Source organism: Mobula hypostoma, unplaced genomic scaffold (genome assembly GCF_963921235.1).
Source record: "Mobula hypostoma unplaced genomic scaffold, sMobHyp1.1 scaffold_116, whole genome shotgun sequence".
In the NCBI taxonomy this organism is placed as follows: domain Eukaryota; kingdom Metazoa; phylum Chordata; class Chondrichthyes; order Myliobatiformes; family Myliobatidae; genus Mobula; species Mobula hypostoma.
Window position 1 is genome coordinate 34,795 of NW_026948192.1, and position 14,693 is coordinate 49,487.

The 14,693-nt window shown below is 45.2% G+C and overlaps 1 protein-coding gene across 1 annotated transcript; it reads right to left on the reverse strand.

The window, feature by feature from the left end:
- Nucleotides 1-2,328: 2,328 nt before the first annotated feature.
- On the reverse strand, nucleotides 2,329-3,508 carry LOC134341747 (probable G-protein coupled receptor 139). Its single transcript, XM_063039656.1, has 2 exons — nucleotides 3,494-3,508; nucleotides 2,329-3,270 (listed from the first exon to the last, which is right to left on the reverse strand). The coding sequence occupies exons 1-2, from the start codon at nucleotides 3,506-3,508 to the stop codon at nucleotides 2,329-2,331; spliced, it is 957 nt and encodes a 318-aa protein (XP_062895726.1).
- Nucleotides 3,509-14,693: the final 11,185 nt, after the last annotated feature.

The following is a 14,693-nucleotide window of genomic DNA, read 5'->3' on the forward strand; positions in this document are numbered from 1 at the left end:
AATCCACACTATCCTGTAACACCCTCTCCAAATCCAGACTATCCTGTCCTTCTAGCATTTCGATCGGATACCACCCCCTGCTCCCGCATTGTTCTAAATTCCAGTCAGTACAGGCCCAAAGCGGCCACACGCTCCTCTTGATTTAACCATTTCATTACCGGAATCATCCACGTTAGCCTCCTCTAAACTCTCTCCAACAACAACAGATTCTTTCTGAAATACGAGGCACAGAACTGTTGACTGTAGTCCAGCTGCGGCCAGAGAAATGTCTTATTTAGGATCATTATTATCTTCTTGATTTTCCTTTATATTACCCTTGAAATAAACCCACCATCATGTTTGCATTCTTTACTACAGAATCAGCCTGTAAATTAACCGTCTGGGATTCTTGAATAGGGGCCCCTAAGTCCCTCTGCACCTCCGATGTTTGAATCTTCTCCCCATTTAGATTATAGTCTGCTCTCTTTTTTTATTTGCCAAAATGCACAATCATTCATTTCCCCAAACTACATTTCAAACATTGTGTTCCTGACAGGCCGTAACAGGGAAGAACAGCCGCAGCTGGATGACCTTCGGCATGTAGAGGAGAGTGAGGAGAGGAGATATCGGGCGAGAGGGAGTTAAGTACCTCCCTGCACCTCCTTCACTATCGGTTCGTGATTTTTTGTTGCCTCGGGTCAACGTGAAAAGTGACTGAGTCCTATCATGGAACGTGCCTGCTATCCAGTTAAAATCCTGAAGGATCCTGACACGGATCCTGAAAAGTGTTTCTGGAAACAATATCGAAAAATCATGGGGGATTCCACAGTGGTGAATTCACCCATGAAAACTGAATCGGTATTCAGTTTTTCCACGATTTATTTATCTCCAGTCCCGTCTGCTTACACAAAGTCCACGACCCTCCATTTTCCATACATTCATGTGGTATCTAATAGCCTGTATCGCCTCTGCCTCCCCAGAACCCTTGGCATTCATTGCAGACACCCAACATTGTGAATATGAAAAACGGATCTGCAACCTAGCATGTCCTCTACACATTCTCAGTCAGGTTGGGCTTTGTCTTATACAGGTTGTCTCTTTTCACAAAAGCTGTGTAGGGAAAATTTAAAAATAAACACACTAAATTAGAAAATACTTGCGCAAAAATGGATTACTGAGGTAGTTTTCCACCTTTCACCTTAGATACATGCCGTCTGGTATTAGACATTTCACGTTCAGGGAAAAATACCGACTGTCCACTCTATCTGTGCCTATCATATTCCTATCAACTTCAGCCAGGCCTCCCTAAGCCTCTGCCGCTCCAGATAAAACATCCTTAGATTGTCCAATCACTCCTTATCGAAGAACCTGATGAACTTCCTCCATTCACCGTCCAAAACCTCCACATTATTCTTCACAAACATCCATGAAAACAGGGGAGTTTCCCGAAGAATAAATGGCGGTTAATGTTCGAACCCCAAAGCCCCAACCCAAATCCCCCTCCCACGCATAAGCAGCAGCAAAGCAACGGCACCCCTCCGGCACCCAACGGCACCCCTCCCCTTCTTTGTTATTGAGTGGTTCTGTGCTCTCTCCAGTATAATGTTCCTCACTCTAGTCATTTCCTCGTCACTATTCAGACTCCGGATTCACAGTGTGACTTGCTTGTTGGTTCCTTATGTTCTTCCGAGACCCAGTACAATTTCTGCTTCCCAAACTTTACATTGCGACCACTTACTTCTGGGTTTCAGAATATCTCCCTCTTCTCTGCACCACCCCCGCCCCCACCCCAGTAAAACTATGGCATTTTGCCGTCATATGTTATGCAGTTAAAATTGTGCTACTGGAAGATAGTTCATGATGTTAGCGAGAAGGAGAACGAGGAGAAAATAAATGTGAAAGAAAGGACCGGTTATGAATACAGCAGGCGGGGTTATTACTGTCAAAATATAGCCCATGATGAGGCAGTCCTGTTAGAACCGGGAAGAAGGGGTAACAGATTCGTCACGACATTCAATGTAATCAGGGCGTGAGGTAAGGGGCAAAGTGGATTTCTCTGGGACACTGCAGTCAGTGATACCATCGGAATCAGCTGTAAACTGTAAACAGCTGGTTGGTAACTCGAACGAAACACACACAAAATGCGGGCGGTACTCAGCAGATCAGACAGAAATTATAGAAACGAGTAAACTGTCTGTGTATGTGTAGTTTTCTATTTCGAGTATCTGCAGATTTTCTCGTGTTTGTTTTGTAACTCTGTGCAGTACATTGCTTCAATTTACACACATGTGGGGTTACAAATAGGGATCATGAAGGCAGCTGGATTGCAATAGTTCACAACATTTATTTCTAACGTTTAATGAGTTTCAAAATCTGATTGAATGGGAATTTCAGCATATTCCAGAGTTCTTCTCGAAACTTGCTCTGAGTTAGGGCGTAAATTAAAGTGTTGGTGCATGAACTGAGAATTTGCAGCATTCCCGATGCCTCTTCTGTGATGTAACGGGGATCCGTGACAGAATAAGAAACAAACGTCATTGAAATCCGCTGATGCATATAAAATACCTGCCGTGTTATCCACAACAGTATAAAACTACCGGTTATGCTGAAGAGCAAAACGATGGACTTGCGTCGGTTCTCCATCTCCTGGTCCTTGTCATTCTCTCCACTCTTTTGTCCCCGGAGCCTCCTGCGGGCTCGACTGGCCGCTAGAATCTGCCTCACTGTCCGAATATTGAACAACAAAATCAGAAAGAATGGAACACAAGGGGTTAAAAGACGGTGAAGCATTGCAAATGCCGCCCATGAGGGAGACTTTTTGTAGCTCGTTGTATAAACACAATACCAGGGAACACCATCAATTATTACCAAAGGCCCGTATGTAAAGACCCACGGAACACATTCCAAACAGGCCAGCACACTCACTGTCCCGATAACCACAGACGCCGTTCTCTCAGTGCAATATTTTGTTTTCAGCTTCTCGTAGCAAATAGCCACAAATCGATCGAGGGTAAAAGCGACAGTCAGCCAGACAGAGGTTACAGTGCTCGCAAAAACTAACCATACACCGAGTCTGCACACAGGAGTGATGAACAGGAAAGACTGGGGAAAATAAATCCAAGCAGTCCACGTCAGCAGAGGATGGGAGATAACGACCAGGAGATCGGCCGCGGCCATTCCCACCAGGTAGCGAGTGACACATCTCGACAGATCGCACTTTCCCCGGGACAGGATCACAACTGCCAGCAGGTTTGCTGGAAGAGAGACACAGAACAGCAAGTTTGAAAAATACTGAGCAGAAGCCAATGCAGCAGTAGGAGTGGATTCTGTAATATTTCCTTTTTATTTAGTGGTGGACCGGTCCACAGGCAGCGCAGAACTGGCGGAAGATAAAAATCAATATGATCTGTGTAGGGATTCCTGAACGAAGACCGTAATGTGAAGTGGCTGCGGAAAGCTAAACCTGGGTAATTATCTCCTCAGAGTCATTACTTCTGAATGGACCATTTTCTACTGGCGCCTTCCGCATCTCGTAAGCATGAAATGAATAATTCCGGACTCTGATGGCGGGATACATTCATTAGATAATCATCAACTTCCATGGCGATCCCTGTTAACGACAGGACGGCAGAGGGATGGAAGGTGAAACAGGAAATGCTGAAAACACTCATCCAGACAAAACAAAGTATGCAGAAAACCGGTAAAAGTGTCTCTTCTCATAAATGTTCTCAGAGAGGACTCTAACAACCATGTTAAGGTTTCTCTTTCCACTCAAGCTTGTTGGGTCTTACTGCTTCCATCTTTCTCCGTATTTATTTCCAATTCCAGCATCTGCCACCTCACTGATTTTACAACAGAACATACCAGTTACAGCGTAGTCTGAAACAACATGAGAGAGAGAGATATGACACCTCCCATTGATACCAGCATAAGGAAGAAGGGAAGAGAAATTCAATGTCCAGTAGCAAACTCGGTCACAGTCAGCAATCTGTAACCTTGTAAGATGTGTATATAATATGACACCTTTCACAATATGGATAACTATAAATCACGACTTCGGTTGTAATATTTGGCTCAGCAACAAGTTCATTGTGTTGTCCATCAAGTGCTTCACATTCAGTCTCAGCGCATACATTTATTAAAAATCCTCAAGTTTCACGCTACAACATAGAACTCCTCACATTTACTAAAGTGATACCAACAGTTGATGCTTTGATTATTGCACCTCACACGACCGCTCACATACAAATGCAAACAATCAGTCGGTATAACGTTCGGGGGCTGTATAAAAATGCAATTTCAGTGCAGACGCTACTGGATTGAAAGCACAGAAACCCGAACATCACACTATTGAACAGAAGTAGCTGAGAGAGTTCTGCCCGAGATGATGAATTCTACAAATGTTGGCGGAATTGCTGAATTCCAGCATCGGAGTGTGTTTTAGATCCAGATCCTAAAATCCACATTCCTGTTTCCTTTCCATTCCTGAAGTGTGGAAGAATGGGACTGGTCATGTGGCAGAGGGATCCAATGAGTGAAACAATCATTAAATTGGAATTCAACCTCAGTTCCTACCTACGGCAGCTAACACGCGGCTTACCGGGAATTCCAAAGGCTGCAATAAAAGGATAGTAAACTTCTCCGATTCGCAAAATGACTGGATACATCATTTCAGTGTGAATCTGACTTATGTTGCTCAATTCACAGCAGAAACTCTGAACTGATGCATTCAGAATGTCCCTCATTTATACAAAGGATCATTCTGCAGAGAAACGGTTATACCCCTGACTAATCTCATTAGTTACATTTGTTTGAATAAACAATTTAATTCAACATCATTGACTCTGATGTAAACATTGGGCACTCTAAAGAAAAAAATGAATATCAAAATTATTGGGCAATACTTCAGCAGTGACTCAGTTGTTGAAAATAATGACAAAGTCTGAGCTTTCTCTCGGATCAGCCACGTTTACAGGGTTCATGCTTTTGTTGGCCAAGTATTCATCTGTAAACCGATTTCACTGACACCGTAAGACCCCTAACTTATGTCCCTGCGATTTCCGAGTTTGAACAGTCCTTGAGTGATTCAACTCTCTCTTGATCACCCGCCCCACAGACACACAGATACATAAATACGAGTAAAGATAGAATATATTCTATAATTAAAGTCAGCACACACGAAGAGTTGCAAAACTCTCGCTAATTTTTGAGATGTGGCGGTAGACTATTATAAGCCGACCACTTCACACAACCGTCGGACATTTATCTCCCAACCATTGACTCAGTTTCCTTCTTCTGCCCCCGGGGAAAGTGTGCAATCGACTCTGATATTCCCTCCTGCCCAGGCACAAGGTAAAGAGCAGCCGATCTAACCTCACACACAACGTGTGTTTCAAAGCACGGAGGCACTAACAACTCATCAGTTCCACAGTCCCAGCTATACATTTCCAATATGACTGTTACACTAAACCACACCTGTTTGTTATTTTCATTGTATTCAGTACGACGGTACCCGACAGGTAGAAAGACTGACCCAGGTCCCAAATCCCCACACACGGTGCCGGGAGGACAGCAACAGTAGGGTTGTCAGAGTCCGCGTGGGTTCAGGATATTGCAAACAGTTGGACCATTACGAACAAATGAATGTGGTGTTGGTGGAAATTAAGGACGTTTCTGATCAGCGCATGTCAGGTTAGTAAGTACTTGGACACACAGCACAAGATAGGGAAAAGTCGGCATGGTTGGAATTTCTTGAGGATATTGAACATACGGTACCTAAAGTGGACGCAGTGGAATTGTAGGAGGCAGCGACTGTCCATCCTCCTAATCTGTCGAAGTCCCTCTGCAGCCTACCCGTTTCCTGAATACTACCTTTTCCTCCACCAATCTTCGTATCATCTACCATCTATTCCACCTTTTAAATCATTCAGATACAGCATAAAAAGGAGCGGTCCCAACACTAACCCCCGTGGAAAACTGGACACCTGTAGACAACCAGAAAAATGATCTTTTTATTCCCACGCTCTGCCTCCTACAGATCAGTTAATTCTCTAACCATGCCAGTAACTTTCCTGTAATAACATGGCGCCTTAACTTGGTAAGCAGCCTCATGTGTGGCACCTTGTCAAAGGTCCTCTGAATGTCTAACTATACACGTCCATGTCCCCTTTAGTATCGAATGCTTAATTTCCTCAAGAAGTTCCAACAGGTTTGTCAGACAGGATTTTCCCTTTAGGAAACCATGCCGACTTTGTCCTGTCTTGTACTGTGTGTCCGAGTGCTTCACAACCTCTTCGTTGACAATTGACTCCAAAACCTTGGCGACCACTGTTGTCAGGCTAATTTATTTATAAATTCCTTTCTGCTGCCTTCTTGCTTTCGTATACAGTAGAGTGACATTTTCAATTTTCCAGTCCTCTTCCAGAGTCTACTTAATCTTTGAACGATCATTACTAATGCCTACACAATCTTGAGCGCTACTTGCTTCAGAACCCTAGTGTGCAGTTCATTGGGTCCAGCTGACTCATGCACCCTTAGGCCTTCGAGCCTTTTGTGCACACTCTCCTTGTTACAGTCATTGCACTCACGTCTGTCCCCTCACAGCCTTAAACATCTGGCGCACAGCTTGTGCTTTCCACTGTGAAGTCTTGTACAAATGTTTCATTTGGTTCGACTGCCACCTCGATGCCCCTCGGTACTTTTTCTCTGCCCTCATTTCCATTTCTGTAGCATCGCACTGATATGTCACTGTCCTCCACTGCCCCAGGTGTGTGACATTTTTGGCTTTTTAATAAAGAGCTCTGTTCAGGAAGTAATGCTGCAGCTTCATAAAACTTTGGTCAGGTTACTTCTGGAATATTGTATTTAATTTCGGTCGCCCCGTTATGGGAAGGATGCCGAATCTCTGGAAAGGAGAAGTTGCACAATTTTGATTTGTTCTTCGCAGAATACCAGAAGAGAAATGGAGACTGACATGTTGATACGATTTGTAAATAGAGTAGGCAGCTGGTATCTTTCTCAGAGCATCAAAATACGGAATACGAGGAGGCATGCAGTGAGGTGTGTGTGTGTGTGTGTGTGTGTGTGTGTGTGTGTGTGTGTGTGTCTGTGTGTGTGTGTGTGTGTATGTATGTATGTGTGTGTGTATGTCTGTGTGTGTGTGTGTGTATGTATGTATGTATGTGTGTGTGTATGTCTGTGTGTATGGGGTGGGGTAGGAGCAAGAGGGAATTGAAGCACAATAGGACGGTTGAAAATGGGAAATCGAAGGGACAGAAGTACGGTGTCGGTGAAATCTGTTTGCTGATGAACAATTAGCTAACAAAAGCATGAACTCTGTAAATTGGCTGCTCCGAGAGAAAACTCAGACATCGATATTATTTCCACCAAATGAGTCACAGCTGACGTAACGCCCAAGAATTTTGATATATTTCTCTTCAAATTGCCCAATATTTACATCAGAGTCAATGGTGTTGATTTAAAGTGTTTGTTCAAGTAATTTTAACTCATGAAGTTAGTCAGAGGTATCTCTGGAGACTGATCCTTTGTATAAATCAGGGACGTCTTGAATGCATCAGCGCAGAGTTTCTGCCGGAGCTGTGAATTCAGGAGCGACAGGTCAGGTTCTCACTGAAATGGGGTATCCAGTCATCTTGAGAATAGGGGAAGTTTACTATCCTTTTATTTCAGCTGTTGGAATTCCCGGTAAGCCGCCGTTTCAGCCTCTGTAGGTGAGGACTGAATTTGAATTCCAATGTGATTGTTTCTGTCGCTGGATTCCACTGCCGCATGTCCAGTCCCGGTCTTCCACATTTCAGGAATGCAATTAACACCGGGAATGTGGATTTGGGGATCTGGATCTAAAAACAAACCGATGCTGGAATTCAGCGATACTGGAATTCAACGGATCAGGCAGAGTTCTCTCAGCTGCTTCTGTTCAACAGTGTTACTGTTCGAGTTTCTGTGCTTTTGGTCCGGTAGCGGCTGCACTGAAATCGCAGAAATTGTGTTTACACTGCTCCCGGTGTTTATGCCGATTGATTGTCTGCATTTGTATGTGAGCGGTCGTGTGAGGTGCAATAATCAAAGCTTCGACTGGTAGTAACACTTTAGTAAATGTGAGGAGTTCCATATTGTAGCTTGAAACTTATGGATTTTTAACAAATGTGTGCGCTGTGACTGAATGTGAAGCAGTTGATGGACAACTCAATTAAGCCGTTGCTAAGCCAATTATCATAACCGAACCGACGTGTGGCTTCATAGTTATCAATACTCTAAAATGTATTATATTATATCTACATCTGACACCGATACAGTTATCTAAAAGCGACACTGACTTGGCTACTGGACGATGAATTCCTCTCCCCAGCTTCCCTGTGATGATTTCAATGGGAGGTTTCATATCCGTATCTCTCTCTCTCACGTCGTGTGAGATTGCGCTGTAATTGTGGTAACAGTCAATGCTCTGTGTAATGTCACTGAGGTGGCAAATGCTGGATTAAGAAAGAGACTGGGAAATACTTTAAACACTAAACCCCAATCAGCTTGAATGGAAAGAAAAAAATTAAGAGGTTTTTCAGGAGCCCCTCTGAGAACGTTTATGAGAAGATACAATTTAACAGTTTATCCCACATATTCTGTTTTGTCTGGTTGCGTGTTTCCGCATTTCCCGCTTTTTTTCTGTACCGTCCTTCGGCTGTCCTGACAGGGAACGCCATGGAAGTTGATGATTGTCTCACGGAAGTATCCCGCAGTCAGGGTGCGGATTTAATCATTTTATGACACGAAACGCGGAGGCGCCGTTAGAAAATGTTCCATCCAGTATGGACTCTGAGGAGGTAATAACCCAGTTTTAACTTTCCGCTGCCACTGCACATTTCGGTCATCAGTAATGAATCCGTATACAAATTATATTGATTTTATTTTACAGTGTAAAGTCATTCTCTCTCTCGTCCAGATCTGCGCCCTCTTTGGACCCTTCCACGACGAAGCGCAACAATATCATTGAGTTATTAGAGTATCCCCTCACACTGCTGCATTGGCCCCGGTCAGTATTTTTTTCAGCTTGCTGTTCCCTATCTCTCTTCCAGCGAACCTGCTGGCGGTTGTGATTGTGTCCCGGGGAAAGTGCGGTCTGTCCAAATGCGTCAATCGTTACATGGTGGGAATGGCCGCCGCCGATCTCTTGATGGTTATCTCCTATCCGCTGCTGACGTGGACTTCTTGGATTTATTTTCCCCGATCATTCCTGTTCATCACTCCTGTGTGCAGACTCGGTGCATGGTTAATTTTTGCGAGCACCACGGCCTCTGTCTGGCTGACTGTCGCTTTCACCGTCGATCGATTTGTAGCTATTTGCTGTGAGAAGCTGAAAACAAAATATTGCACCGAGAGAACGGACACTGTGGTTATCGGGACAGTGAGTGTGCTGGCCTGTTTGGAGAGTGTCCCCTGGGGCTTTGTATACGAGCCTTTGATAGTAATTGATGGTGTTCCCTGGTATTGTGTTTATACATCGAGCTACAAAAGTTCCCCCTCATGGGCGGCATTTGCAATGTTTCACCGCATTTTAACCCCTTGTGTCCCATTCTTTCTGATTTTGCTGCTCAATATTCGAACTGTTAGGAAGATTCTAGCAGCCAGCCGAGCCCGCCGGGGGCTCCGGGGACGAAGGAATGGAGAGAATGACAAGGACCGGGAGATGGAGAACCGACGTAAATCAACATACATCAAAGTTGCTGGTGAACGCAGCAGGCCAAGCAGCATCTATAGGAAGAGGCGCAGTCGACGTTTCAGGCCGAGACCCTTCGTCAGGACTAACTGAAGGAAGAGTGAGTAAGGAATTTGAAAGCTGGAGGGGGAGGGGGAGATCCAAAATGATAGGAGAAGACAGGAAGGGGAGGGATGGAGCCGAGAGCTGGACAGGTGATAGGCAGAAGGGGATACGAGAGGATCATGGAACAGGAGGTCCAGGAAGAAAGACGGGGGGGGTGACCCAGAGGATGGGCAAGAGGTATATTCAGAGGGACAGAGGGAGAAAAAGGAGAGTGAGAGAAAGAACGTGTGCATAAAAAAGAGTAACAGATGGGGTACGAGGGGGAGGTGGGGCCTAGCGGAAGTTAGAGAAGTCAATGTTCATGCCATCAGGTTGGAGGCTACCCATACGGAATATAAGGTGTTGTTCCTCCAACCTGAGTGTGGCTTCATCTTTACAGTAGAGGAGGCCGTGGATAGACATGTCAGAATGGGAATGGGATGTGGAATTAAAATGTGTGGCCACTGGGAGATCCTGCTTTCTCTGGCGGACAGAGCGTAGATGTTCAGCAAAGCGGTCTCCCAGTCTGCGTCGGGTCTCACCAATATATAAAAGGCCACATCGGGAGCACCGGACGCAGTATATCACCCCAGTCGACTCACAGGTGAAGTGACGCCTCACCTGGAAGGACTGTTTGGGGCCCTGAATGGTGGTAAGGGAGGAAGTGTAAGGGCATGTGTAGCACTTGTTCCGCTTACACGGATAAGTGCCAGGAGGGAGATCAGTGGGGAGGGATGGGGGGGACGAATGGACAAGGGAGTTGTGTAGGGAGCGATCCCTGCGTAATGCAGAGAGAGGGGGGTAGGGAAAGATATGCTTGGTGGTGGGATCCCGTTGGAGGTGGCGGAAGTTACGGAGAATAATATGTTGGACCCGGAGGCTGGTGGGGTGGTAGGTGAGGACCAGGGGAACCCTATTCCTAGTGTGGTGGTGGGAGGATGGAGTGAGAGCAGATGTACGTGAAATGGGGGAGATGCGTTTAAGAGCAGAGTTGATAGTGGAGGAAGGGAAGCCCCTTTCTTTAAAAAATGAAGACATCTCCCTCGTCCTAGAATGAAAAGCCTCATCCTGAGAGCAGATGCGGCGGAGACGGAGGAATTGCGAGAAGGGGCTGGCGTTTTTGCAAGAGACAGGGTGAGAAGAGGAATAGTCCAGATAGCTGTGAGAGTCAGTAGGCTTATAGTAGACATCAGTGGATAAGCTGTCTCCAGAGACAGAGACAGAAAGATCTAGAAAGGGGAGGGAGGTGTCGGAAATGGACCAGGTAAACTTGAGGGCAGGGTGAAAGTTGGAGGCAAAGTTAATAAAGTCAACGAGTTCTGCATGCGTGCAGGAAGCAGCGCCAATGCAGTCGTCAATGTAGCGAAGGAAAAGTGGGGGACAGATACCAGAATAGGCACGGAACATAGATTGTTCCACAAACCCAACAAAAAGGCAGGCATAGCTGGGACCCATACGGGTGCCCATAGCTACACCTTTAGTTTGGAGGAAATGGGAGGAGCAAAAGGAGAAATTATTAAGAGTAAGGACTAATTCTGCTAGACGGAGCAGAGTGGTGGTAGAGGGGAACTGATTAGGTCTGGAATACAAAAAGAAGCGTAGAGCTTTGAGACCTTCCTGATGGGGGATGGAAGTATATAGGGACTGGACATCCATGGTGAAAATAAAGCGGTGGGGGCCAGGGAACTTAAAATCATCGAAAAGTTTAAGAGCGTGAGAAGTGTCACGAACATAGGTCGGAAGGGATTGAACAAGGGGTGATAAAACAGTGTCGAGGTATGCAGAAACGAGTTCGGTGGGGCAGGAGCAAGCTGAGACAATAGGTCGGCCAGGACAGGCAGGTTTGTGGATCTTGGGTAGGAGGTAGAAACGGGAAGTGCGGGGTGTGGGAACTATAAGGTTGGTAGCAGTGGATGGGAGATCCCCTGAGCGGATAAAGTCGTTGATAGTGTGGGAGACAATGGCCTGGTGGTCCTTAGTGGGGTCACGATCGAGGGGTAAATAAGAGGAGGTATCCGCGAGTTGTCGCTGTGCCTCGGCTGCGTTCACCAGCAACTTTGATGTATGTTCCTTGAATTTCCAGCATCTGCAGAATTCCTGTTGTTTGCGTTTAAACCGACGTAAATCCATCGTTTTGCTCTTCAGCATAACCGGTAGTTTCATACTGTGCTGGATAACACAGCAGGCATTTTATATCTATCAACGGATTTCAATGAGTTTTGTTTATTATTCTGTGACAGATCCCCGCTACCTCACTGAAGACATATCGGGAATGCTGCAGATTCTCGGTTCCTGCACCAACACTTTTATTTACTCCCTGACCCAGAGCAAATTCCGAGAAGAAATTAGGAATATGGTGATATTCCCATTCAATCGGATTTTGAAACTTATTAAACGTTCGAAATAAATAGTGTAAATTATTACAAACAAGCTGCCTTCACGATACCTATTCTGTAAACCCACTTGTCTATAAATGGAAACAATATGATGAACAGACTTATAGAACTAAAACGGGAGAAAATGTGCTGATGCTCGAAATAGAAAACAACACACACTGTCAGAATTTACTCTTTTCTATATTTGCTGTCTGGTCTGCTGAGTTCCATCATATTTTGTGTGTGTTGCCTTAGAGCAATAAACCAGCTGTTTATAGCTGATTCCGACGGCATCACTGGCTTCAGCGACCGAGAGAAATCCACTTTGCACCTTACCTCACCCCCCGATTACATTGAACATTGTGGCGAATCTGTTACCCTTGTTTACCGGTTCTAACAAAACTGCCTGATCATGGGGTATACTTTCGTCAGTAATAACCACTCCTGATCCCGTGATAACCTGGCCTTTCATTCACCCTCGTTTTCTCCTCTTTCTCAACCTGTAGGTTCTCCTTCTCTCAGTTATCATGAACTATCTTCCAGTAGCACAATTGTAACTGTCTTACATATGACAACAAAATACCATTGTCTTTACTGCAGAGAGAGAGAGAGAGAGAGAGAGAGAGAGAGAGAGAGAGAGAGAGAGGACAATGTAAAGTTTGGGATGCTGAAATTGTTATGGGTCTCGGAGGAATATGAGGAATCAACAAGCAAGTCAAATTGTGAATTGGGAGAGTGAATAGAGACGAGGAAATGACTAGAGTGAAGAGTATTAACAGGAATCCCAGGCAATTTTATCGATACAGTGTAAAAAAACGTAAACATTGTAAACAAACCACGATTAAATTGAAGCTTGCGGTGAATCTGTTACCCCTGCTTCCCGGTTCTGACAAAAAAGTATATTTTCATCTGTAACTATAATATCCCCCATATTCACTGGGATCCTTAGTGTAGAGGCTCAGAAGAGAAAAATTTGTACGTTGTTATCCTGGAAAGACAGCGATATTTACCGTCTATACTACGTCAGTTTGTGCAGATTTAGCATGTCATCTGAAACTTAGGCCAACTTCTAGAGTAGTATAGTGGAGAGTACCGTTACTGGTTGCATCATTGTCTGGTATGGAAACACCGGGTTCCTTGAAAATAATAAACAATTAAAAGTTGTGGATGCAGCCAGTCCATCAGATGAACATCCCTCCCCGCCGCTGAAAACGTCGACAAAGAGCGAAATCACAGGAAAGCAACATTCATCATCAGGGACGCCCATCACCCAGGTGATGATCACTTCTCGATGCTGCTGCCCAGAAGGAGTGACAGGAGCGTCAGGTCCCGTAGTAACAGGTTCAGCAATACTTCTACTCGTAAATGATCAGGCTCCTGCAGTAGAGGGGATAATTTAACTTACCCCAACAATGAACTCACATGAGAGTTCCTTGCCCTTCCCGTCGTCTATTGTTGCAGAAACATAGAAACATAGAAAATAGGTGCAGGAGTAGGCCATTCGGCCCTTCGAGCCTGCAGCGCCATTTATTATGATCATGGCTGATCATCCAACTCAGAACCCCACCGCAGCCTTCCCTCCATACCCCCTGACCCCCATAGCCACAAGGGCCATATCTAACTCCCTCTTAAATATAGCCAATGAACTGGCCTCAACTGTTTCCTGTGGCAGAGAATTCCACAGATTCACCACTCTCTGTGTGAAGAAGTTTTTCCTAATCTCGGTCCTAAAAGGCTTCCCCTCTATCCTCAAACTGTGGCCCCTCGTTCTGGACTTCCCCAACATCGGGAACAATCTTCCTGCATCTAGCCTGTCCAATCCCTGTAGGATTTTATACGTTTCAATCAGATCCCCCCCTCAATCTTCTAAATTCCAACGAGTACAAGCCCAGTTCATCCAGTCATTCTTCATATGAAAGTCCTGCCATCCCAGGAATCAATCTGGTGAACCTTCTTTGTACTCCCTCTATGGCAAGGATGTCTTTCCTCAGATTAGGGGACCAAAACTGCACACAATACTCCAGGTGTGGTCTCACCAAGGCCTAGAGTCTCACCAGTGTTCTCTTTGTCCTATCGCTCTTCTTCCTCCCAAGCCCATCGGTGCACCCCCCCGCCCCCCCCCCCCCCCCCCGAGGAACATATGTACACATGTGGATTATATATATATATACTTCATTCAATGAGTCAATTTTCAGAATTAAATCATATATACGAAAGACGATATTAAACACTCGATTACTGTTTCAAGGTTAAATACCGTTATTGCCATCTAGATCACAGTCGATCCCTGGATTGTGTCCGTGGACATTGGATGTCCTTTCGCAGCCATTCTGTGTCCCGCAGTAGCCACTGTAAGTGAATGTCTCACTGCATCCCTGACGCTCACATTAACCAGGGATTTGCCCATTTTAAGTCAGTACGTCACTCTGCATTTGGAGTCAATCTGGGCTTCTTCACGTCCCTGGAAGTCAAATGTGATTGTTAACCGCAGTGGTTCTGAGATCCACCTGTAGCCTCTCTGTGTC